This window comes from Phyllobates terribilis, unplaced genomic scaffold (genome assembly GCF_046119375.1).
Source record: "Phyllobates terribilis strain yellow unplaced genomic scaffold, ASM4611937v1 Scaffold_1__5_contigs__length_1240528914, whole genome shotgun sequence".
In the NCBI taxonomy this organism is placed as follows: Eukaryota; Metazoa; Chordata; class Amphibia; order Anura; family Dendrobatidae; genus Phyllobates; species Phyllobates terribilis.
Genome location: NW_027362761.1, coordinates 274,894,248 through 274,921,849, shown reverse-complemented (window position 1 = coordinate 274,921,849; position 27,602 = coordinate 274,894,248). Strand labels below are relative to the sequence as shown.

The 27,602-nt window shown below is 43.6% G+C and overlaps 1 protein-coding gene across 1 annotated transcript in view; it reads left to right on the top strand.

Moving 5' to 3' along the window:
* Nucleotides 1-27,602, top strand: part of LOC141257868 (sodium-dependent serotonin transporter-like) — a 188,122-nt gene that overhangs the window by 108,576 nt on the left and 51,944 nt on the right. Inside the window, exons 6-7 of the mRNA XM_073672880.1 lie at nt 18,464-18,567; nt 26,003-26,130. Coding sequence (XP_073528981.1) covers nt 18,464-18,567; nt 26,003-26,130 — 232 coding nt within the window. The remainder of the gene's footprint in view (nt 1-18,463; nt 18,568-26,002; nt 26,131-27,602) is intronic.

Here is a 27,602-nt window from a genome sequence, read left to right as displayed (position 1 = left end):
CCAGAATCTAGAATCATCGCAGTCCCAGCTGCAGGGTCAGTTTTCTTGTGTGATGAGTGTTTCCCAGAGCTGTCCACTACTGCCAGTAGCTATGACATCTGTACCTTCTGACGTGCAATTGGTCTCTCACGAACCAGTAGTGGCCCTTCCTGATAAGAATAAACAGTTTAGTAGGGTGTGCCAGGAGAGCTGTAGGCTATTTTTTACCCTGCAACCCTGGTCCTCAGGGGATCAGTCCCAACGGGTGGGAATAATCATGTTCCTACTGTGAGGAAGCCCTCGAACTTGAACATTTTCTTTGTCCCCACAAGCCCCAGAACGGTCTTCTGTTGACACCTTTTTTGATGCCTTAAGGTTGATCTATGACAAACCTGACAGGATCCAGGTCGCAAAGAGGCAAGGACCTGACACAGGGGGGCCGCACCGCTGAGGACTATACTACCGAGTTTCAGCAATGTTACATAGTTACATAGTTTATAAGGCCGAAAAAAGACAAGCGTCCATCCAGTTCAGCCTATTTCTTGAGCACTGCAGCTATTCCGCAGCATTGATCCAGGGGAAGGCAAAAAAAAAACATGCGGTATAGGCCAATTTACATCATTGAGGAAAAATTCACTTCCCGACTCCAATCTGGCAGTCAGATTAAATCCCTGGATTAATTAACTATCACTAAGCATAAGATGTAATTTTATTGTTCTCAAGAAAGGCGTCCAGGCCTCTCTTGAACTCATTAAGTGAGTTGGACATCACCACTTCCTCTCCCAGAGAGTTCCAGAGTCTCACGGCTCTGACCGTAAAGAATCCCCTTCTATGCTGGTGCAGGAACCTCCTTTCCTCCAGACGCATAGTGTGCCCCCTCGTCTTTGTCACCATCCTTGGTATAAAAAGGTCATGGGAGAGATCTCTGTACTGCCCCCTGATGTATTTATACATGTTTATGAGGTCTCCCCTAAGCCTTCTCTTTTCCAACGTAAATAGGTCTAATTTTGACAACCTCTCTGGGTATTCTAGTCCCTCCATTCCCTTTATTACCTTAGTCGCCCTCCTTTGTACCCACTCTAGCTCCAATATGTCTTTCCTGAGCACCGGAGACCAGAACTGTGCACAATATTCTAAGTGCGGCCTTACCAGCGCTTTATACAGAGGAAGAACAATGTTCTCATCATATGACCCTATTCCTCTTCTGATGCATGCCATGACTCTATTTGCCTTCACAGCTGCTGCCTGACACTGGGCACTCCAATTTAATTTGCTATTAACCAAGACGCCCAGGTCCTTCTCCATGTCAGATTTCCCCAACGGTTTCCCATTTAATATGTATGGGTGACTGCTGTTTTTCTTTCCCATGTGCATGACCTTACATTTATCGGCATTGAACCCCATTTGCCATTTTTTGGCCCAACTCCCCAATTTATCTAAATCCTCCTGTAGCTGTGCCCTATCCTCATCTGTATTAACTACTTTACAAAGTTTAGTATCATCTGCAAATATTGCTATTTTACTATGCAACCCTTCCACTAGATCATTAATAAATATATTAAATAATATAGGGCCCAAGACAGACCCTTGAGGCATCCCGCTAGTAACCCTGAAACACCCTGAGCTTACTCCATTGATAACCACCCTCTGCTTTCTATCACTCAGCCAGCTATTTACCCACTGGTAATGGTCCACTGAAGTTCTGTGGAATGATGCGGTTCTCAGGTGCCAGTTCCATAGAGGCCTTTCTGAAACACCTAAAGACGCTCTGGCTCTGCATACTCCATCTTGTTCATTGGGGGAGGCCATGACCCAGGCCATTTGGATGGATCACAGAATTCAGGAGAGGTGTGGTGAGTGGAATGGTGTTTCAGTCATTCCTCCGAATCTGTCTACTTACTTGAGGTGGAACCGATGGAATTTGGAGCTGCCAGCTCTCGGGCCCTTGAGAGGAAACGTTGACGCAACCTCGGACTCTGCATCTACTGTGGTTGCACTGGGCATTTTCTTAAGGATTGCTCGATACACTCTCAAGAAAGCAAGTAGTCGGGAAACGCCTAACTCTGGGTTATTGTCAAGGGGGTCACCCAGACTTTCAGGTACCTTTTTACTCCTCAGTGAAAATACTGCTAAACATGGAACCACTTTTCAAGAACCAGTTGTTATCAGCGTTAGCTTTCATTGTCTGCGGGTCTACAGGCAACTTTATTGATTCTGGACTGGTTCAGAAATTAGGATTAGGGTCAGTTAGATTGGAAAGACCCATTAAAAATGTTGCCATTGATATTACACCGTTACTTCAGATTCTTGTCCAGCTGGTAATAGTGGAGGTCACACTGCAAGTGGGAACACTTCACTCTGAGACCATCTCCTGTTTTGTTTTGGATAGTTTACCTGCTGGGTTGGTGTTGCAATTTCCATGGCTGCTTATTCACAATCCGGTTATCGATTGGTATCAGAAGGATATTGTTAAATGGAGCCTCAATTGTCATAAGAGATGTCTTAGTTCTGTACAAATTTGCTCTACAAGTCTGGGTTACCGAAAAGACTTTGGGGATGTGTTTTTGAAAAAAGTGGTAGAGATAGTACCTCCCCATCATCCTTATGATTAACCCCTTAATAACATCTGACGTACTAATACGCGTCTGTGCCCTGGGACTTAAGAGCCAGACCCGTATTAGTACGTCATCGCGATCGCGCGCGCACACAGGCTGTGCGGGCGCGATCGCCGCCGGGTGTCAGCTGATTGTCACAGCTGACACCCGGTACTATGTGCAGGGAGCGGTCCTGCACCGCTCCCAGCACATTAACCCCCGCGATGCTGCGATCGAAGTCGATCGCGGCATTGCGGGGGCAAGGGGAGGTGATCGGCGATACTCACCTACTCTTCCGGCTTCCAGCGCAGTCTGCAAAGGCTTCCCGGGTGTTGCCATGATGACCCGATGTCGTCATGACAACATCCGGGTCACCAGAGAGCAGGAAGATTGCTTGGACATGCGCAGTGCATCTCCAAGCAATCTTCACACTGTGCACTTCTGACAGCCTTCATGGCATAGGGATGGTGCTCCATTCCTGTGCCATGCAGGCGATCAGAAAAAAAAAAGTGAAAGTCCCAGAGTGGGACAAAGTAATAAAGTTTATAAACTGTGTGAAAGTGGAAAAAAGAAAAAAAAAAAATGTGCAAAAATATTATAAAAAAATAAAAAAAATAATACACCAAAAATAAAAATATAATGTACCCATCAATAAATATTATTATAAAAAAAATAAAAAAAAAACAATAAAAGTAGACATATTTGGTATCGCCGCGTCCGGAAAAACCTGACCTATAAAACTGTCCCACTAGTTAACCCCTTTAGTGAACACGGTAAAAAAAAAAAAAAAAAAAACGAAGCAAAAAACAATGCTTTATCACCATACCGCCAAATAAAAAGTGGAATAACACGCGATCAAAAAGACGCATATAAATAAAAATGATACCGCTGAAAACGTCATCTCGTCCCGCAAAAAACAAGCTGCCATACAGCTCCATCAGCCGAAAAATAAAAAAGTTATAGCTCTCAGAATAAAGCGATACTAAAAAATATTTTTTTCTATAAAATAGCTTTTATTGTGTATAAGCGCCAAAACATAGAAAAATGATACAAATGTGGTACCGCTGTAAACGTACTGACCCGAAGAATAAAGCTACCTCATCAATTTTACCACACGCGGAACAGAATAAAAAAAAAAACAATTCCTGAATTGTTGGTTTTTGTTTATTCTGCCTCCCAAAAATCGGAATAGAAAGCGATCAAAAAATGTCACGTGCCTGAAAATGGCACCAATAACAACGTCAAGTCATCCCGCAAAAAACGAGCCGTCACATGACTGTCTGCCAAAATCTGGAAAAATTATAGCTCTCAAAATATGGCGATGCAAAAACTAGATTTTACAAAAAATGCGTCTTTTAGTGTGTGACAGCTGTCAGTCATAAAAACCCCATATGATTCTGGTATTGCTGTAATCACACCGACCCGAAGAATAAAGTCGTCTAATCACTTATACCGCACAAGGAACGGCGTCAAAAATAAACTCTTGGGTTAGGATTGGGCTAGGGTTAGGGCTGGGTTTGGGGCTAGGGTTGTGCTGGGGCTAGGGTTGTGCTGGGGCTAGGGTTGTGCTGGGGCTAGGGTTGTGCTGGGGCTAGGGTTGTGCTAGGGTTAGGGTTGTGCTAGGGTTAGGGCTGGGGTTGGGATTTTTTTCAAAAGTAAGAAAAAAAGATGACGATATGGCGACTAGTGTTGAGAGCAAGTGTTCGCTACTTGAGTTTGCATCGGGTGCTCTGGTATGCATTGAGTATCGTGGGTATTTGAGTGACATGCTCGAGTCTCTGCCCCATATGCTTCGCGGCCAAAAAACTTTACGGGGATTGCATGCCATGCACAAGCGATCCCCGCATGTTTTTTTTTGGGTGTCTAATAACCGTGAAACATGCGGAGCAGGGACTCGAGCATGTCACTCGAGCACACGCTGTACATGGTGCATACCTGAGTAGCCGATGCAAACTCAAGTAGCGAGCACTTGCACTCAAGAATAATGACAACTTATTCAATATGATGACCTAATGTAAACAAATTCTGTGCCGTACCTCTGGGTTCAAAATGTTCACTATACACCTTAATAAAATCCTTGAGGGGTATAGTTTCCAAAATGGGGACACTTGTGGGGGAGCTCCACTGTTTAGGCACATCACGGGCTCTCCAAACGCGACATGGTGTCCGCTAACAAATTGAATGGAAAATCAGCTCAAATTGTTAGCGGACACCACATTGCGTTTGGAGAGCCCCTCTGTGCCCAAACTTTGGAGCTCCCCCACAAGTGACCCCATTTTGGAAACTAGACCCCCCAAGGCACCTTTCTAGATGCATAGTGAGCACTTGGAACCCCCAGGTGCTTCACAAATTGATTCGTAATAATGAAAAAGTGAAAAAAAAACACTTTTTCATTTTTATGAATCAATTTGTGAAGCACCTGGGGTTCCAAGTGCTCACTATGAATCTAGATAGGTGCCTTGGGGGGTCTAGTTTCCAAAATGGGGTCACTTGTGGGGGAGCTCCAATGTTTGGGCACACAGGGACTCTCCAAATGCAACATGATATCCGCTAACAAATTGTCGGCTCAAATTCTTAGCGGATATCATGTTGCATTTGGAGAGTCCCTGTGTGCCCAAACATTGGAGCTCCCCCACAAGTGACCCCATTTTGGAAACTAGACCCCCCAAGGCACCTATCTAGATGCATAGTGAGCACTTGGAACCCCAGGTGCTTCACAAATTGATTCATAAAAATGAAAAAGTGTTTTTTTTTCACTTTTTCATTATTACGAATCAATTTGTGAAGCACCTGGGGGTTCCAAGTGCTCACTATGCATCTAGAAAGGTGCCTTGGGGGGTCTAGTTTCCAAAATGGGGTCACTTGTGGGGGAGCTCCAAAGTTTGGGCACAGAGGGGCTCTCCAAACGCAATGTGGTGTCCGCTAACAATTTGAGCCGATTTTCCATTCAATTTGTTAGCGGATACCATGTTGCATTTAGAGAGTCCCTGTGTGCCCAAACATTGGAGCTCCCCCACAAGTGACCCCATTTTGGAAACTAGACCCCCCAAGGCACCTATCTAGATGCATAGTGAGCACTTGGAACCCCAGGTGCTTCACAAATTGATTCATAAAAATGAAAAAGTGTTTTTTTTTTCACTTTTTCATTATTACGAATCAATTTGTGAAGCACCTGGGGGTTCCAAGTGCTCACTATGCATCTAGAAAGGTGCCTTGGGGGGTCTAGTTTCCAAAATGGGGTCACTTGTGGGGGAGCTCCAAAGTTTGGGCACAGAGGGGCTCTCCAAACGCAATGTGGTGTCCGCTAACAATTTGAGCCGATTTTCCATTCAATTTGTTAGCGGATACCATGTTGCATTTAGAGAGTCCCTGTGTGCCCAAACATTGGAGCTCCCCCACAAGTGACCCCATTTTGGAAACTAGACCCCCCAAGGCACCTATCTAGATGCATAGTGAGCACTTGGAACCCCAGGTGCTTCACAAATTGATTCATAAAAATGAAAAAGTGTTTTTTTTTTCACTTTTTCATTATTATGAATCAATTTGTGAAGCACCTGGGGGTTCCAAGTGCTCACTATGCATCTAGAAAGGTGCCTTGGGGGGTCTAGTTTCCAAAATGGGGTCACTTGTGGGGGAGCTCCAAAGTTTGGGCACAGAGGGGCTCTCCAAACGCAATGTGGTGTCCGCTAACAATTTGAGCCGATTTTCCATTCAATTTGTTAGCGGATACCATGTTGCATTTAGAGAGTCCCTGTGTGCCCAAACATTGGAGCTCCCCCACAAGTGACCCCATTTTGGAAACTAGACCCCCCAAGGCACCTATCTAGATGCATAGTGAGCACTTGGAACCCCTAGGTGCTTCACAAATTGATTCGTAAAAATGAAAATGTGTTTTTTTTTTCACTTTTTCATTATTACGAATCAATTTGTGAAGCACCTGGGGGTTCCAAGTGCTCACTATGCATCTAGAAAGGTGCCTTGGGGGGTCTAGTTTCCAAAATGGGGTCACTTGTGTGGAGCTCCAAAGTTTGGGCACAGAGGGGCTCTCCAAACGCAATGTGGTGTCCGCTAACAATTTGAGCTGATTTTCCATTCAATTTGTTAGCGGATACCATGTTGCATTTAGAGAGTCCCTGTGTGCCCAAACATTGGAGCTCCCCCACAAGTGACCCCATTTTGGAAACTAGACCCCCCAAGGCACCTATCTAGATGCATAGTGAGCAGTTGGAACCCCCAGGTGCTTCACAAATTGATTCGTAAAAATGAAAAAGTGGGTTTTTTTTCACTTTTTCATTTTTACGAATCAATTTGTGAAGCACCTGGGGGTTGCAACTGCTCACTATGCATCTAGATAGGTGCCTTGTGGGGTCTAGTTTCCAAAATGGGGTCACTTGTGGGGGAGCTCTAATGTTTGGGCACACAGGGGCTCTCTAAACGCAACATGGTGTCCGCTAATTATTCAAGCAAATTTTACAATCAAAAAGTCAAATGGCGCTCCTTCCCTTCCGAGCCCTACAGTGCGCCCAAACAGTGTTTTTTCCCCAAATATTGGGTATCTGCGTGCCCAGGGGAAATTGCACAACAAATTTTGTGGTCCATTTTTTCTTGTTACCCCTGTGAAAATAAAAAAAATTGGGTCTAAAGTAACATTTTTGTGAAAAAAGTTAAATGTTCATTTTTTTCTTCCACATTCAAAAAATTCCTATGAAGCACCTGAAGGGTTAATAAAGTTATTGAATGTGGTTTTGAGCACCTTGAGGGGTGCAGTTTTTAGAATGGTGTCACTTTTGGGTATTTTCTGTCATAAAGACCTCTCAAAGTGACTTCAAATGTGATGTGGTCCCTAAAAAAATGGTTTTGTAAATTTTAACCCTTATAGCTCCCTAACAAAAAAAAATTTTGGTTCCAAAATTGTGCTGATGTAAAGTAGACATGTGGGAAATGTTATTTATTAACTCTTTTGTGTGACATATCGCTCTGATTTCAGGGCTTAAAAATTCAAATTTTGAAAATTGCAAAATTTTCAAAATTTTCGCCAAATTTCCGTTTTTTTCACAAATAAACGCAAGTGATATCGAAGAAATTTTTCCACAATCATGAAGTACAATATGTCATGAAAAAACAATCTCAGAATCAGGGGGATCCGTTGAAGCGTTCCAGAGTAATTACCTCATAAAGTGACAGTGGTCAGAATTGTAAAAATTGGCCCGGTCATTAACGTGCAAACCACCCGCGGGGCTTAAGGGGTTAATATCACAATCTTGTCCCTAATGCCATATTACCTAAAGCTCACTTATACAATTTGTTTGAGCCTGAATGTGCCGCCATGAAAGAATATGTGGACTAAAGGTTACGGAAAGGTCATATCCGTCCTTCCTCCTCGCTGTTTTTTTTTTGTTTAAAAGGAACATGGTAGCCTCCGTCCTAGCCTCGATTTCTGTGAATTAACCAAAATTATGGTTAGGAATACATGCCCATGTCCTCTCATCCCCAACTTATAGAATCAGCTTATGGAGGCTAAGTGGTTTTCTAAACTTGATCTTAGAGGGGTTATTTGTAAATCTTGCCATGCCTTTTGGGTTAACCAATGTGCCAGCAGTATTTCAAAATTTTATGAACGATATCTTTTCTGATTGCACTGGAAGGTTTATTGTGGTATACCTAGATAATATTCTAATTTTTTTTGCCCAATCTGGATTTGCACTATGAACATGTCCACTTTGTATTACAGAAGCTGAGAGAGAATTCTTTGTTTGCTAAAGTGGAGAAATGTACTTTTTCTGTTCAAGTAATATCGTTCTTGGGGTTCATTGCATTAGCTGAAGGGTTTAAGATGGATCCTGAAAGGTGCAGGCCACAACCCCGAGATACGAATCTGGACAACTAATCATATGAAAAATAGTTGCAAGTCAAATTTATGTATGAGATAGCCAAGATGATTGTCTATAAAATGATAAAATGATGGTAGTCTCACGTTTGAAGCAGTAGTGGATGGTAAGATATGGAGCCTGAAAGTCAAAAGTTCAAAACATTGTTACCCTTTTGCTCATCAGTGTATATCACATAGTGTCTGATAGATTTCAGCTGGTGTCATGACTTTCCATGGCTTTTTGCACCTCTCTTTCTTCATGTGTTCAATACTTTTCCGTGTGTCATTTCTCATTATTACACATAACTGTGTAATACCACATCTGTGGTTTGATTTCTTTGCCTGTGTGGATTGGATGGGTTGTTACCGACATCTGGTGAGAATTTCATGTCAATAACACCTTTAGAAATATATTTACTTAGAAAATTGGTGACATATTCAATACTTATGTCACACACTGTATATACAACAGCCTCAGTGTCTCCTATGTGATGTATATACAGCAGTAAGCAGTGATTCATTTCTCTCTTTAAGGAGACATGTAGTGTAATATACATATGTGTTCGGAACAAGTTACTGCTGTGAGCCGTTCTTTACAAAACTCATAATCACATTAGTCACCTGCGTTCCAAATGAAAGCAAATCTGGAAAAGCAGCTGCAAATAGCAACATCATCACTACCACCTAACATCACAGTCTCACCGAAGAGTAGCCGCTGCAGCCATCATATTAGCAATGAGTTAATTAAATGTTTGACCAAATATAGCAGGCTAATATTTAAGATAATAATTGCGTATGGCCCCTGAATGATGATATAAATATCGGCCCATGGCAGTAAAAAGGTTCCCCACTCTTGGTTTAGATGAATGGTGCCTAAACCATGATGCATATACTCCAAAGGATATGCATTATGGGTCCAGGGGGATATGAAGTTGCCGCCTATCATGTTAGAGAAGGTCTGCTGTGGCTTTCTGAAAATTGTAGAAAACACCTGATAATAGGTTAATAGATAATATAAGTGGACACACTTAAATTCTGCATAAAAAATCTTCTTCCAGTAATGTCAGCAGAAAGCAAGGTGAAAAAAATGGCTCCCTCCCTGCTTGAAAATCTAAATAATGGCAAAGGAATTATCATTTTTTGTAGGGCAGTATGTCTATACTGTGTTTGTGCATTTTTTTCATGAGTAGTGTACATGTGTATTTATTGTATTAATTTATTTTACTCGCTGATATAATCACATTCATTTTTCAGTGCATTACATACATCATCATCACTGTCCCCATTGGGGCTCACAATCTAAAATCTGTATCAGTATGTCTTTGGAGTGTGGGAGGAAACCAGAATACCCAGAAGAAACCCACTCAAACATGGGGAGAACATACAAACTCCTTGCAGATGTTGTCCTTGGTGGGATTTGACCCCAGTACCCCAGCACTGTAAGGCTGCAGTGCTAACCATTGAGCCACCATGCTGCTCATTGAATAGGTGTGTGCGTGTGTGCAGGTCTTTACATTTTGAAATGCATTATAAAAATCAAAGTTAATTTCACACATCACAGTTTGTTCTTTTTTTGATAGTACTATGTCTGTGACCGGATAAACTGTACTGAGGTGGGTGATGATAATTGCACTGGAATGGGTGGTGGCATTAATTGTACTATGGGTGTATGGCGGCATTAACTGTGTAAAATTGTTCATCTCCAGATGAGTGAAATCGATGTTCTCTTGTGGTGTTTTTTTTTAATAATCGGTCATTATTTGTGATTTATTTATGCATGACTTTGCATTTATGACAACATCACAATGTAATCAGCTGTCAGCTAAGTTAAGATTGCAGTGAAACATAGCTTTAGGGGTACTTGGCTGAATTTTTTTTTTACTTGGGGGTACTAAGAAAAAGAAGCTTAAGAACACGGTTGTAGATGACAAAAGGCATTTATTTTAAGGATGCATTTGATGACAGCTACCAGTATGGTTTCTTGCATTCTGATTGAGAAACCTTTTAAAATGATCTCTAACTAGATTTCATGAAAATGTAGTCAACATTTATTCAAATTTTCCATGGATTCCATAGAAATCATCATAAAGTTTCAACATTTCTACTTGGTGTTTCTAATATAATTGGGCTTTGCTGTGGCATACTATGCTTATTGTTCGACTAGATCTGATCAAATCTTATATTATGGTAGGAAATTTTAATCTTTTATTAATTAGATTTATTATGTGAAGTATAGCCAAATGTTATACAGGACATGTTCTTAAGCTACAAAATGTTTTATATCTATGTAATAAGATGGAAATAGAGAGACAAAAGCTAATAAGATTCACATCCATTGAGCTCTATGTCTGATTATGTAGGGGCAGCTGGTTTAACATCAGACATGCTTGTATTTGTAGAGCTGATTAGATCAGAGATGTGAATAGTAAATATTGCATTGTAATATCCTGTGTACAGACAGAAGAAACCCTTGGAAATGTAAATGTTTCATTCAATTACACATCTCATTTTTCTCAATATTGTATTAATGCTTTTTCTTCAGTTTTGCAAATCCCAGATTACAATAGACTTCCTGTCTGTAATTACAGACCAGGAATCTCTCTTAAAAATTTGAAATTCAATTAGGTTTATACTTTCAAATGATCATGTTAAGTAACATCCAGCTACCATCTGATTTATAAATAGCACATAGTGTATTTAAGTAGTGTGTATATGTATGAAAATTATAGACCTTTTCTATGCAAAAAAGCAGTACTATTAAATTCTTCATCACTCCAGTGGAGATGGTCCCGCATCGGTGCAGCCAAAACAAGCCGTATCAGCACAAGACATGATGCCAGTATATACCGCACATGAATGCTGCAGCCAGCCTCTGATTGTTTGCTAAGATCATATACTATTAGGACTAAGACTGGTGAGGAACAATGTGATCATCAGTGATAGAGTGATGGGTGACTTAGCATATATATATATACACTCACATTTTAACAAATGCAGGTGCCAACATTATTTAAAAAGCAGTCCTGTCTATGATTAGCACTAGTGATGAGCGAGCATGCTCGTTGCTCGAGATTTACGAGTATGCTCAGGTGAGCACCTATTATCTTCAGCGTGCTCGGGCTTTAAGTTTCCGTCACTCCGTGAACATGATTTGCAACTGTTTAACAGCTTTAATACATGTGAGGAATGCCTGTTTTTCCAGCATTCCTCACATGTATTAAAACTGTCAAACAGTCGCAAATCGTGTTCACGGAGCCGAGGAAAACTTAAAGCCTGAGCACGCTGAATATAATAGGTGCTCGCCCGAGCATACTCGTAAATCTCGAGCAACGAGCATACTCCATCATTACTAATTAGCACTTCAACACTTTTTTTCTATATTTTTAAAACACATGACATCTCTGTTTGGTAATAAATACCCATTGTACATTTTTACGTTAGCAATAACATATTATGTTTATTATGATTTCATTTTCCTAATTTTGAAATTTGACCCCAGCATAACACCTCTATGTAATAACATGATAAAAGTACAACATAGCAAAACTGTATAAAACGAAATAAATATGAATGAAAGTGGTTCAATCTAGCTGACATTCAGAATAAAAAATAAGCACCCAACGCTATTAAAATTAGTTGATAATGGAATAATTTTAATATAAATTTATTTTACCTGATATCAAGAAGAAAGAAACGTAAGGTACTTAAAGAAAATGAATGTGTGGCCAGTAATCTGCCAATGCAAATTCAATGGGAAACTCGGTCTTTGAGTCGTCAGTGTCCATGTGCTGCTCCCTAAGTAATGGGCAGCAGTCTGGTTATGCCATGTAGGCACTGTGAGGCAATGAGGGGGATCATATGCGAGGGTCATTACGTTTCTCCCAGGATGTACATAGAAACATACTGAACCCACTGGAGAGCATTGTAATTACAGCCACAGCTGTGGTTACAATGCAAAGTAAAAGAGAGTGTGGACTTGGTCAAGCTATTTGACCAAGTCAAATTTAGGAAAGCATTACAAGGTCTGTGTGAGACTGAACACAGGTCAGAGCTAGAAAGAGCAAAGCCATTGCCACACCCACGAGTTACAAGGTGGTGCAGTTGTCCACGGCTATGGATTGATATGGACTGTTACGGACAATCCGGCTGCGAACCGTAGGATAACGTTTGAGTTTATTTTTGTAAGTTGCCAAAATAAAGACATTTGAGTTGAACTATCTTGGGTCACTGCCTCATTACCGCACTGTTATGAAAGCCGCTGCCTTACATATGGTGGAGAATGCGGCAGTGTGAACTAAGGCATACCCCAAAGAAATCTCACCAAAGAAGAAAATGGAGTACTTTACTATTAATCTCTATTAAAGTTTATTAGAAAAAATGAATAACAATTAAAATAATAATCAAGATAGCATATGGTTTAAAAAGACGACCAAAAGATGTCCCAGTAATGTGCAAGAAACACGATAAAGCATTAGTTTCTAAATATATAGGGTAAGTATTCATTCGTGAAAGTGATCTACCATTTCAGTCATGATTGTTATAGTCCATACGGTAAGTATATACAGTGCATTGTGAAAGTATTTGACCCCCTTGAACTTTTCTACCTTTTGCCACATTCCTGGCTTCAAACATAAAGATATAAAATTCAAATTTTTGGGGAAGAATCAACAACAAGTGGGACGCAATCGTGAAGTGGACCGAAATTTATTGGATATTTTAAACTTTTTTACCAAGTTTTAATCATCTCAAGGAGCACTGTGCAAGCCATCATATTGAAATGGAAGGAGTATCAGACCACTGCAAATCTACCAAGACCCGGCCGTCCCTCTAAACTTTCATCTCGAACAAGGAGAAGACTGAACAGAAATGCAGCCAAAAGGCCCATGATCACTCTGGATGAACTGCAGAGATCTACAGCTGAGGTGGGAGAGTCTGTCCATTGGACAACAATCAGTCATACACTGCACAAATACTGCCTTTATGGAAGAGTGTAGCAAGAAGAAAGCCATTTCTCAAAGAAATCCATAAAAAGTCTCACTTGAAGTTTGCCACAAGCTACCTGGGAGACACACCAAACATGTGGAATAAGGTGCTCTGGTCAGATGAAACCAAAATCGAACTTTTTGGCCACAATGCAAAACCATATGTTTAGCGTAAAAGCAACAAAGCTCATCACCCTCAAAACACCATCCCCACTGGTGGTGGCAGCATCATGGTTTGGGCCTGCTTTTCTTCAGCAGGGAAAGGGAAGATGGTTAAAATTGATGGGAAGATGGACAGAGCCAAATACAGGACCATTCTGGAAGAAAACCTGTTGGAGTCTGCAAAAGACCTGAGACTGGGACGGAGATTTATCTTCCAACAAGACAATGATCCCAAACATAAAGCAAAATCTACAATGGAATGGTTCAAAAATTAACGTATCCAGGTGTTAGAATGGCCAAGTCAAAGTCAAGACCTGAATCCAATCGAGAATCTGTGGAAAGAGCATAAAACTGCTGTTCACAAACGCCCTCCATCCAACCTCAATGAGCTTGAGCTGTTTTGCAAGGAAGAATGGGCAAGAATTTCAGCCTCTCGATGTGCAAAACTGATAGAGACATACCCCAAGCGACTTGCAGCTGTAATCGCAGCAAAAGGTGGCGTTACAAAGTATTAACTCAAGGGGGCCGAATAATATTGCACGCCCCACTTTTCAGTTTTTAATTTGCTAAAAAAGTTTAAAATATCCAATAAATTTCGTTCCACTCCACTTGTTGTTGATTCTTCCCAAAAAAATAGAATTTTATATCTTTATATTTGAAGCAAGAAATTTGGCAAAAGGTAGAAAAGTTCAAGGGGGCCAAATACTTTCACAATGCACTATATGTATAGAAACACCTTCACCCATGCAAACAAGGCAACTACAGTGTCAAATATCATGTGGTTGCTCTGATGTAATGCTGAAATATCACTTAACTATGTTTCGCAGATTGGTTTCTCACATCCACATCCACAACCACCTCTTAATTTAATCAAAATAGTGCATCAAACCAACCTAAATAATAACACCTAGTCAACCCAATGTCAAAAATGGAATGAATTACCCCCTAATAATCATGATTGTTTAATAAAGTGCTACCCCAAAGAAAACTGCATGTCAGTGATAAAGCCTGCAACATTACAACTCTGGCCCAAGGACAACATGGCGCAACAGCAGTAGACTAACAGCGTGTTAGCACAGCAGATTGTGGCTCTACATGATACACCCCCACCAGGGACCCCGGTCTGTCCTGAGGCCCAGGACAAAGTCAGGTCAGTACTGAGGAAGATGAGTCCGGAGGACGACATGGAAGCCTTCCTAACAGTCTTTGAAAGAACCGTGGAGCGGGAGAGTTTGCTGAACTCCCAGTGGGCTGAAGTGGTGGCCCTGTTTCTGATGGGAGATGTTCAGAAGGCCTACTTTGACCTCACCCAGGAGGATGCCCAGGACTAAGGGAAGTTCAAAGGTGAGATCCTTGCCCAGATGGGGGTTAATATTTATGTACAGGCACAGAGAGTTTTCCAGTGGACCTTTGTGGAGGCCCGACCCGCTAGGTCTCAGGTATATGACTTGTTGCATTTAGTAAAAAAACTGGCTGCAGCCTGAGACTTTGAGCCCAGCAGCCCAGATGGTAGAGAGGATAGTAGTCGACTGGTTGGTGAAAACTCTGCCTGTACCTGTAGCACTGGGTGGGATAAGGGGACCCAGGTAACCCAGATGAGATGGTTAGCCTGATCGAGCGTTATATGGCCACCCAGGAATTGGTATGGGACTCTGCCCCACTACGGGTATCACGCTGGCTCCTTCAAGCCCAGGAGCCTGGAAAAGGGATACGTCCCTCTGCTGGGGTCAGCCAGAACTGAGCCCATAATGAGGGGTTTCCCCAGAATGAGGGTGGCAGGAGATCAGTTTCCCCTAAACCAGTCTTGTGGACTAGCAGTGCCACCGCTATCAGGTGGTGGCTGTGCCAAGGGCCAGCACTTGTGACTGCTGAACCCATGTACTGTGGGTTTACTTGCCGGGTATGGATGTATGCCCAGACCGTCTACACCACGGATGTCGTCGCCACAGCTGGTGGACACCATGATGTGCCAGGTGCGCCTCAACGGACACCAGGCAGGGGCTCTCTTGGACTCAGGGAGCCTAGTGACACTCGTCTATGAATCATTGATTTCTGGGTTAGAACCCACCCCGGTAAAAGTTGGGGTCATTTGTATACACAGCGAACTCTGAGAGTATCCGACAGCGTAGTTTACCTTTTCCACTAGGTGCAGGAAAGTTAAACAGAGGTGGAAGTAGTGAAGACCCTTCCTTATAGGACTGTTTTGGGAAGGAACTTGCCCCTTTTCTGGTCCCACTGGGAAGTAAAATTAACCCTCCCAGAGTAAAGGTCTGTCCGGGCACAGAACCTGAAGATCTGTAGGAAGGTAGTGAGACGGATCTCTCCCTCTAATCTGGGGCTTGGGAGTGGCCCATGTCCACGATTCCCATTTACATTTTCAGTTACGGTTTGGGTGTGTGAGTATTTGGTTTTGCAAACAACAGAGCAAGAGCTGTGTTTGTTAGGTCTGTGTGAGACTGAACACAGGTCAGAACCAGAGAGAGCAAAGCCATTGCCGCACCCACGAGTTACAAGGTGCTGCAGTCGCCCAAGGCAACGGATTGATAGGGACTGTTACGGACGACCCGGCTGCAAACTGGAGGATAATGCTTGAGTTTATTTTCGTAAGTTGCCAAAATAAAGACATTTGAGTTGAACTATCTTGGGTCACTGCCCCATTACCGCACTGTCGTGAAAGTCGCTGCCCTACAGCACACATTGCTTTGTTGACTTATGCCATCCCACAGCCATGCCATGCTGAACCACTAAGTAATAAAGTACAAATGAGCAAATATGTTAATTTTGTCACGTTTCTAATAAAACCCCTTTAATACTCTTTTCTACTCATAATACTTTCTGTTATTTGCAAAGTACTGTAAGTGATTAAATCTTTTTTGCTATGTGTGAACATATACATCCTGTCAACTGAGCAATGTTAACACTCCACTACTAACAGTTTGGAAGCCTATAAAAGCTAACTTCTGCATGACATATAGTATATTAGTGGTTATGTTTAGTTAATAAAATCACAATTTCAGTCTGCAATCTTCATTCCTTCATTTTTTTTAGCCCCCATGATAGGCAATTTGCAGCCTGATCTAAGTTTCAAAATTTTATATTGTGGGGGTGTCTCTGTCAGTAATACATGATGCAAGCACTGTACAAGGTACAGCTTATACATTAGCACAACTTCTATCCTTCATTTATACAGGGTGGGCCATTTATATGGATACACCTAAATTAAATGGGAATGGTTGGTGATATCAACTTCCTATTTGTGGCAAATTAGTATATGGGAGGGGAAAACTTTTCCAGATGTGTGGTGACCATGGTGGCCATTTTGAAGTTGGCCATTTTGGATCCAACTTTATTTTTTTCAATGGGAAGAGGGTCATGTGACACATCAAACTTATTGAGAATTTCATAAGAAAAACAATGGTGTGCTTGGTTTTAATGTAACTTTATTCTTTCATGAGTTTTTTACAAGTTTATGACCACTTATAAAATATGTTCAAAGTGCTGTCCATTGTGTTGGATTGTCAATGCAACCCTCTTCTCCCACTCTTGACACACTGATAGCAACACCGCAGAAGAAATGCTAGCACAGGCTTCCAGTATCCGTTGTTTCAGATGCTGCACACCTCGTATCTTCACAGCATAGACAATTGCCTTCAGATGACCCCAAAGATAAAAGTCTAAGGGGGTCAGATCGGGAGACCTTGGTGGCCATTCAACTGGCCCACGATGACCAATCCACTTTCCAGGAAACTGTTCATGTAGGAATGCTCGGACTTGACACCCATAATGTTGTGGTGCACCATCTTGTTGGAAAAACTCAGGGAACGTGCCATCTTCAGTGCATAAAGAGGGCAACACATCATTATGTAGCAATTTCAGACATCCAGTGGCATTGAGGTTTCCATTGATGAAGAATGGCCCCACTATCTTTGTACCCCATATACCACACCATACCATCAAGATACGAGATGTGCAGCATCTGAAACAACGGATACTGGAAGCCTGTGCTAGCATTTCTTCATGCGGTGTTGCTATCAGTATGTCAAGAGTGAGAGAAGAGGGTTGCATTGACAATCCAACACAATGGGCAGCACTTTGAACATATTTTATAAGTGGTGATAAACTTGTAAAAAAACTCATGAAAGAATAAAGTTATGTTAAAACCAAGCACACCATTGTTTTTCTTATGAAATTCTCAATAAGTTTGATGTGTCACATGGCCCTCTTCCCATTGAAAAAAATAAAGTTGGATCCAAAATGGCCAACTTCAAAATGGCCACCATGGTCACCACCCATCTGGAATAGTTTTCCCCCTCCCATATACTAATGTGCCACAAACAGGAAGTTGATATCACCAACCATTCCCATTTAATTTAGGTGTATTCATATAAATGGCCCACCCTGTAGTTTGATTTGCAGCACATTTGAGATTGTACATACTTTCTACCTTGTCCATATTGTGGAGACCTGTGTACAAGTGCTATCTCCAACACTGAGAGAACGAAGGCATAGAGCAGAGAGAGACATCAGGACTGAGCTGGAGCTTTGACTGATTTTTAATATGTTTAAGCACTCGGCTAAAAAAAGGACTAACAGATTCTCTCTTCAGCTGCAAAATGGTCGATTTTTTTTTAAAGAAGGCTAACAAGAAAGTTGCTAACTTTGCATTTAGGAACAATAAAAAAAATTATCTGCTGTACATAGTCATTAAACAGCCTAATTCAATAGCATTAAGAAAATCAGTAATCAAAACATACAGTAAATATCTCTAATCTTTTAGTGATAAGGTGCAGTTCCCACATCACTGTCTCTAATTCATGAAACACGCTTTGTCGTATGCATTCTGTTGGTAAATAATGTGTTGTCGTTTCGTCCTCAAGGTGTGGATAGATGCCGCAGCTCAGATCTTTTTCTCATTGGGACCTGGATTTGGTGTTCTTCTAGCACTAGCAAGTTATAATCCATTCAACAACAACTGTTACAGGTAGGATACTACAACATTATCTGATCATACCAATTAGTCTGCAATTTATTCATTTTATTTCCAATCATTCTTACAGAAAACTGTAGTGTTCTGTAAAGTTCGAATTTACTGTATATAGACACTTTATATGGCCAAAAGTATGTGGACACCTGACCCTCACATAATATGGACAAACTTTAGTAAGGTAACAGGTCCCCTTCTGCAGTTTAGAAAACCTCTGCTATAATATTCCATAATATTTGAGTGTGTCTGTGAGACTATATACTTATTCAGCCAAAAGAGCATTTGCTTGTCAATGCCTATCAAGCTTAACAACAAAGATAGGAGCATAACTATAATAGCTGCAGTAGTTTCTGTCGCCCCCGGGTCCTTGAGCCTAAGGGTTCCCCAAAGAGTATTTTGACCTATATGAAAATACCAATACTATTAACCCCTTTACCCCCACTCCATTTTCCATTTTTGTTTTTTGCTCCCCTTCTTCCCAGAGTCATAACTTTTTATTTTTAGGTCAATATGGCCATGTGAGGTCTCATTTTTTGCGGGACAAGTTGGACTTTTGAACAACACCATTGGTTTTACCATATCGTGTACTGGAAAATGGGAAAAAAATTCCAAGTGCGGTGAAATTGCAAAAAAAGTGCAATACCACAGTTGTTGTTTTTATTATTTTTACCATGCTCACTAAATGCTAAAAGTGACATTATAATTTCCCAGGTCATTACGAGTATGTAGATACCAAACATGTATAGGTTCAGTTTTATTTAAGTGGTGAAGAAAAAATCCAAAGTTTGTTAAAAAAAAAGTCGCCATTTTCCAGGACACGTAGCATTTCCATTTTTCGGGATCTGGGGTCGGGTGAGGGCTTATTTTTGCGCGCCGAGCTGACTTTTTTGGGGTAGATACGATGTTTTGATAGCCTGTTAATGAATATTATTGCAATGTCGCGGAGACCAAAAAAATGTAATACTGGCGTTTTTGATTTTTTTTCTCATTGCGCCATTAACCGATCGGATTAATTCATTTTATATTGATAGATGGAGTGATTCTAAAAGCGGCGATACCAAATATGTGTATATATGAGATTTTTTTTTATTGTTTTATTTTGAATGGGGCGATAGGGGGGGTGATTTAAACTTTTATTTTTTTTATATTTTTAAAAACTTTTTTTTTACTTTACACTGGCTTCAATAGTCTCCATGGGAGACTAGAAGCTGTGATTGTTTGATCGCCTCTGCTACACACAGGTGATCATCAGATTGCCTGTGTGTAGCAGCAATGCTCACTGGCTATGAGCACCAACCACTGGGCGGAGCTCATAGCCTCCCAGCAATGACAACCACGGGGGGTCTTCTGAAGACCCCGGGTTGTCATGCCAACCCATCAGCGGTAATGTGACTTGGGCGCCGATGGGTGGGACTTTTGACGTCCTTCTGTCGCGGCCATGTTAAATGCCGCTGTCAGAGATTGAGAGCGGCATTTAACATGTTAACAGCCTTGGGTGGATCACTATTCCACCTTCGGCTGTTAGTGTGGCGCCCTGCTGTGCACTGGTGCCACAGAACCCAGAAGGGTGCATGGATGGACTTCTCCACAAGAGGCCCTCACACATTCACACACTTCCACCCTACCACCTCAGACCAGCAGAGGGAGTCCGTTAGGGACTTATATAGGGAGGGTGGAGCCAGGCAGCTCAGTAGTTGGTGAGATCAGTCAGACTGAGAGAGAGTCTGAGAGCGTGCTGACGCTCAGAGAGCAGCGAAGAGGCAGCACGCTGGCTGCTGTGCTTAGGCGAGCCAAGGCCTACAGCACGAGTGAAGGCCTAGTGAGGGCCCTGAGTGTGGCTGAAGGCGAGAGGAGAAGGAAGAAGTAGCGAGGGGGCAGAGGAGCATACCAGGCTCACCCCGAGGTATATACCGGACACCTGGTCCGCGCCTACGGGGTCCCTTATACCCAGTAGGGACCACCGGAACCCCTGGAGGACTACAGGTCCCAGGTTTACCAAACGCTGAATACAGTACCAGGGCTAGGAGTCACGGAGGCCCCAGCGACCAGGGAGAGTGATCTCCAAGAGAAGGCCCTACCACCAGGTCAGCAGGTGCAAGAGAGAGACAGTAACCAAGCTAGGCCTAGCTCCAGGCAGGTCAGAAGCTTAGCGAGTAAAGCCACGGATCTGGAGGCCCTATACCCGCTCACTGGGGAGAGTCCAAAAGTGCGCCCTTCGTCCGGAGTACCCTGGACCGTGCCTGCATCTTCACCAGTAAAGGTACTGAAGCTTACCCCCGTGTGAGTGTCCGTCTTTCCTCCGGGACCGTCCTGCCGTCTCTCTCCCCTGCACCACCACCCGTTACATCCCACGCTGCCCTGAGGCCTGCTCCACCTGTGGGGAGCCGTTCCATCACAAGCTGCCCTACCATCTGCCTCAGAGCACTGCTCCGCACGGTGGCCCCCCCTTTTGCCACATTCCACAGGTGGCGTCACAAACTTTCCAAATTCTCTATAAATAATCCCCCTTTTTATTGACCGCCCTGGGTCACGGACCGGGCCAGCCACTGTGATATCCCCGCCGTACCGGCATCCATAGGCCCGGCTGCCGAGTACCCCACGGCCCAGGTGGCACGTCATTAGTGGCACATGACAGCTGAACAGATCATGTACGGTACATTTCGGAAAGGGGTTAAAGAATTAAAGACCAGTAATAGTTGAGGACCCTGTTGGAAATTTTGTACATGTCTTGTGCCTATGTAACTTCCAGATGCAGTTTGAATTTAGTGATGCATCAGGGGATAGGTGATGTATATGCTCCACTCTGTTCAGTACTCCATAAGGTTATGTAGGGTGCTGCCTCTGGCTGAGCTGTTGCTACACCTAGATGCTTCCAGTTCAATGGTAACCACCCAGCAATAGGTATGGCCTAGCAATGACGAAAGACAACAATAAAGTAAAAAAATGATAATTTACTTAATATTACTTTACATAAGTTTCTTTAACTGTGTGATGGCTAAAGTGCAATGCAGTGTGATAAAACAAAAATAGTTCCTTAAGTTTATTGGTCACTTCTCAAGGAGTCACATTCAGGTGGACTCCTGGATGATGCACGTACCCATAGGCGGATTATAATGAGGGCAATTTGGGCTACCGCCCGGGGCCCCGGGGCTCCAGGGGATCCATGGCCAGATTGCCCTCATTATAATATGTGCCGGGCCCCCGGACCGCTCCCCCAGCAGCGGCTCACCGCCGCTACTTCTTCTTCGGCCGGGCCAGCACTGCACCTGTTAACTTCCCTTTGTGCTGGCCCGGCCGCGTCACTACTAGGAGACACGGCCCTGTGTGCGGCTGTGTCTGCTAGTGTGACGTCACGCAGTGCGCGCTGCACTGCTGCACCGGAGAGGAGCTCGAGGACTGGAGCCGAGCCGGGGGAGAGTGAGTGTGTGTGTGTGTGTTTGTGTGAGAGTGTGTGTGAGTGTGTGTATGTGTGTGTGTGATTGATTGAGTGAGTGAGCGTGTGTGTGTGTGCAGGCAGGTATCATTGTGTGATGTCTGTTTATATGTATTTTTGTGGTTCAAATGTGTTTATACGTGTATGTATATGTGTATGTCTGTATATGTTTGTGTGTGTGCGTGACTGCGTGCGGCCTCCCACTGTGTATAGATGGTGCCGTGCGGCCTCCTGCTGTGTATAGATGGCGCCGTGCGGCCTCCTGCTGTGTATATATGGCTACGTGCGGCCTCCTGCTGTGTATAGATGGCTACGTGCGGCCTCCCGCTGTGTATAGATGGCTACATGCGGCCTCCTGCTGTGTATAGATGGCTATGTGTGGCCTACCGCTGTATATAGATGGCTATGTGCGGCCTCCCGCTGTTTATAGATGGCTACGTGTGGCCTCCTGCTGTGTATAGATGGCTACGTGCGGCCTCTCGCTGTGTATAGATGGCTACGTGCGGCCTCCCGCTGTGTATAGATGGCTACATGTGGCCTCCTGCTATGTATTGATGGCTACGTGCGGCCTCCTGCTGTATATAGATGGCTACGTGCAGCCTCCCGCTGTGTATAGATGGCTACGTGCGGCCTCCTGCTGTGTATAGATGGCTACGTGTGGCCTCCTGCTGTGTATAGATGGCACATGCGGCATCCTGCTGTGTATAGATGGCTATGTGTGGCCTACCGCTGTATATAGATGGCTACGTGCAGCCTCCCGCTGTGTATAGATGGCTACGTGCAGCCTCCTTCTGTGTATAGATGGCTACGTGCGGTCTCCTGCTGTGTATAGATGGCTACGTGCAGCCTTCCGCTGTGTATAGATTGCTACATGAGGCCTCCCGCTGTGTATAGATGGCTACGTGCAGCCTCCCGCTGTGTATAGATGGCTATGTGCGGCCTACCGCTGTGTATAGATGGCTATGTGCGGCCTCCCGCTGTTTATAGATGACTACGTGTGGCCTCCTGCTGTGTATAGATGGCTACGTGCGGCCTCTCGCTGAAAATAGATGGCTACGTGCGGCCTCCCGCTGTATATAGATGGCTACATGTGGCCTCCTGCTATGTAATGATGGCTACGTGCGGCCTCCTGCTGTATATAGATGGCTACGTGCAGCCTCCCGCTGTGTATAGATGGCTACGTGCGGCCTCCTGCTGTGTATAGATGGCTACGTGCGGCCTCCTGCTGTGTATAGATGGCTACGTGCGGCCTCCTGCTGTGTATAGATGGCTACATGCGGCATCCTGCTGTGTATAGATGGCTATGTGTGGCCTACCGCTGTATATAGATGGCTACGTGCAACCTCCCGCTGTGTATAGATGGCTACGTGCAGCCTCCTGCTGTGTATAGATGGCTACGTGCGGCCTCCCGCTGTGTATAGATGGCTACGTGCGGCCTCCCGCTGTGTATAGATGGCTATGTGCGGCCTCGCGCTGTTTATAGATGACTACGTGTGGCCTCCTGCTGTGTATAGATGGCTACGTGCGGCCTCTCGCTGTGTATAGATGGCTACGTGCGGCCTCCCACTGTATATAGATGGCTACATGTGGCCTCCTGCTATGTATTGATGGCTACGTGCGGCCTCCTGCTGTATATAGATGGCTACGTGCAGCCTCCCGCTGTGTATAGATGGCTACGTGCGGCCTCCTGCTGTGTATAGATGGCTACATGCGGCATCCTGCTGTGTATAGATGGCTACGTGCGGCCTCCCGCTGTGTATAGATGGCTGCATGCAGCCTCCCGCTGTGTATAGATGGCGCCGTGCGGCCTCCTGCTGTGTATAGATGGCTACGTGCGGCCTCCTGCTATGTATAGATGGCTGCGTGCGGCCTCCCGCTGTGTATAGATGACTACGTGCTGCCTCCTGCTCTGTATAGATGGCTACGTGCGGCCTCCTGCTGTGTATAGATGGCTACGTGTGCTCAATATTAAGCCATACAATTAATGTAAGGCTATGTGCCCACGATGCAGAAATGCTACAGATTTTTTTTGAGTGTTTCTGCTCTCCCTGGCAGAAAAAAATGCATGCGGATTGTACATGCGTTTTTCTTGCCAGGGACAAGCGGATGTGAAGCGTTCTTCACGTGCATTTCCGCATGCGGGTTGTCAAGCGCTTTCCAAGCGATTTTAGCATCACTTGGAAAAGTACTTGACAACTTGGTCACACTATATAAATCCATGCAACCGGCATGGATTTAGATAGTGTGACTGTAAAAGAATGGTAAAAAATAAAAAATAAATATATACTTACCTTCTGATGGCCTGCCGACGTCAGCGGTTGCGTGATCCGTCACATGACTAAATGATGTCACCACAGGTCCTTTAGTCTACCGCGAGCTGCCGGCAAGCCAGGACGCATCGGATAAAGACACCGGGGGCCATCAGAAGGTAAGTATAATATTTATTTTTTATTTTACTCTTTTTTTTACAGGTTCTATGGTACCCGGGTCCAGAGGAGAGTCTCCTCTTCTCCAGCCACGGGTACCATCCGCACATTGAAACGCATGGAATTCGCATGTACAGATGCAGTGATGCGGATTCCATGCGTTTCAATGCAAGTCAATGGCGGCAAAAACGCCGCGCTTCCGCAAAATAATTGGTAGTGCTGCGGATTTTTCCGCAATGATAATCCGCAGCGGAAATTTCCGCAGCATGTGCACAGCACATGCGGATTATCATTGGGGAACATGGCAGACCTTCTACCAAGCGTTTTTTTAGGTGTTTCTGCAGCGGAATTGCTTAAAAAACGCATAGTGTACACAGACTAAAAAAAATTATTATAATTAATATATTAATATTGTGCCAAATTAATTTCACGTGAACTATCACATGATCTATCACAGGGGATCATGTGACATGTGATTGATACATCAGGTGTGGGGGGGGGGCGCTCCTTCTAAACTGCCCGGGGCCCTTGCTACTCTTAATTCACCCCTGCACGTACCAAAGAAATATGATCATGGTTTGACAACAGCTTACACCAGGACTCCAACCAGTCTCTCTTTTATGGGGATTGTGTCTGCAGCACTCTCTCTCTACTGATCAGCCATCTCAAGAAGATCCTATGGTAGGCTGTCATGCAACTTTCTGACAGGTTGTCAAAGGCCAATGGTTCCCACACACTGCTACCCCCTCCACCAAATATTATGATTCAGACTATGTGATGACCATTCTAGCACTTTCACTTTGTTGTCTATAAGAAATTTTATCACTACTTTGAAGGTTTCAACTTTCAAATTTCAATTGCAGGCTGATATTTTGATGAGTTGTCGCTTCAGTATTTCTAGATACACTCCTTTTATTATGATGCCATCTATCTTCTAAAGTGGTACAAAAAGAAAGGCTTACACACAAAACCAGGCTTTTCTTTTTTGTCGCACTTGTCTCCTTTTTACAAATTGGCAGCAGTCTGTTTTTAGCTATCGGTAGTGTCCATTCTTTTTATGTATTAATATCTATTTTCTAAAGTACACCGATTCTTTATGTAGAAAAAAACAGGCTTAAAACAAAGGACTTATATAAAAAATGGTTTATTTGTGTTTCTACCACATAACCCCTAAAGAGTCTCACATTCCAAGAGTCATACCTGTTTAATTTTTTCTTTCAGTTGACATTTATATTGATACAACATTTAGAACATTTCTCATTCTGTTTTTGGGGAGTCAAAGTGACTTAAAAACAGGAATTCTGCATTGTTTTTTATTTCAGTGTTGACTGTGCAAATTGCATATAGTCATAAATTTCTAGTCTGGTCTGTACAAGCACAAGAATAACAATTATATGTATGCAAAATCTCTATGACAAAAATGTATGTCACGAAGAATTAATAGGCAACCACCCATGATGTATATTTTCTTTATGGGTCCTTTAGTGGTTAAGTAAAATAATTGGTATCATAACTACTTGTAGTATTAGGTTGACAGTAATCAACCCTTGCATGTACTTTTATTGCCTTTCAGAGATGCTATTATCACCAGTGTGGTCAACTGCTTGACCAGCTTCCTTTCCGGATTTGTAATCTTTACAGTGCTGGGTTATATGGCTGAAATGCGTGATGTCGAAGTGGAAGATGTTGCAAAGGACAAAGGTAAGCAGTCAGTCTTCTGTGTTTCTAAATTCATATTATATTGATATTAGTTATTAATATTGCAAGAATAATGGATTTCAATGTATTTTATATTGGAATACCCCCCCAACCATAATCCAGCTCACATGGCAATCTGACAATACTTAACTCCTTACCCCTGAAGGCTGTTTGCACGTTAATGACTAGGCCAATTTTTACAATTCTGACCAGTGTCACTTTATGAGGTAATAACTCTGGAACGCCTCAATGGATCCCACTGATTCTGAGATAGTTTTTTTGTGTGCCATATTGTACTTCATCATAGTGGTAACATTTATTTGATATGACTGGGGCTTATTTGTGAAAAAAAAAATCAGAAATTTGTCAAAAATTTTGTGATACAAAAATAGAATATACCTAGCCGACATGTAAAGTAAATATAATAATATGGACAAAATAAATGCCATATATACTCATGTATAAGCCGACTTTTTCAGCACATTTTTTATGATGAAAAAGCCCTCCTCGGCTTATACTCGAGTGTATACTTACATTCCGGCTGTGGAAGGTGAGTGGGGGGTTGCGGCGGCGGAGGAGCAGTGCACAGGCAGTAGCCTGCTACTGCAGCTACCACGTGTGCCTGCTGCTAAAGAAAATGAATATCCACTCTTCTCCACGCCCATGGGCGTGGAGAGGAGTGAATATTCATTTTCTTTAATAGTGCACGTGTTATGCACACGCCTGGACTGACTGGCGTGTGCGGGAGAAGTGGTTCCACTGGACCATGAACCGGAGAGTGCCTGGAGGGGCGTGACTAAGTATCTGGCCGATCCGACCAAGATGGCACGACGGCATACGACGCCAGTGCACCAGGGAGAAACCGGGCAGAGGGACCAGGTGCTATTCCAGGTCAAACTCCGGACACGGGGGTTGACCCACACAGGGATTACTGGAACAGGCAGGAAAGGCTGGCACAGACTGGTGGATATAAGCGAACACGGCAGGTATGCAGACGGGTGGATACAGGCGAATATGCAGGCAGGGAGGTACTGGCCGAAAGGACGGGCTGGAGCACAGAGAGGACAAGACCCAGTACAGACTGGGTCACAGAAACAGAACCGCAGATGCGGTAGCCAAACACAGCAGAGAGGGAACGCCCGAAGCGGTGGGCAAGAGCTGAGCAAGACGGGACTGCCGGAGCAGCGAGCACAAGCAGAGCAGGACAGGACTGCCGGAGCAGCGAGCAGATGCAGAGCAGGACGGGGCTGCCGGAGCAGCGAGCAGAAGCAGAGCAGGACAGGACTGCCGGAGCAGCGAGCAGATGCAGAGCAGAAACCGCAGGAGCGGCAAGCAAGGCAAGAGCAGAGTGGAAACCGCAAGAGCGGTAAACAAGGCAGGAGCAGAGCGGAAACCGCAGAGCGGCTAAGAAGGCCGCAGCAGAGAGGAAACCGCAGAGCGGCAAACAAGGCAGGAGCAGAGCGGAAACCGCAGAG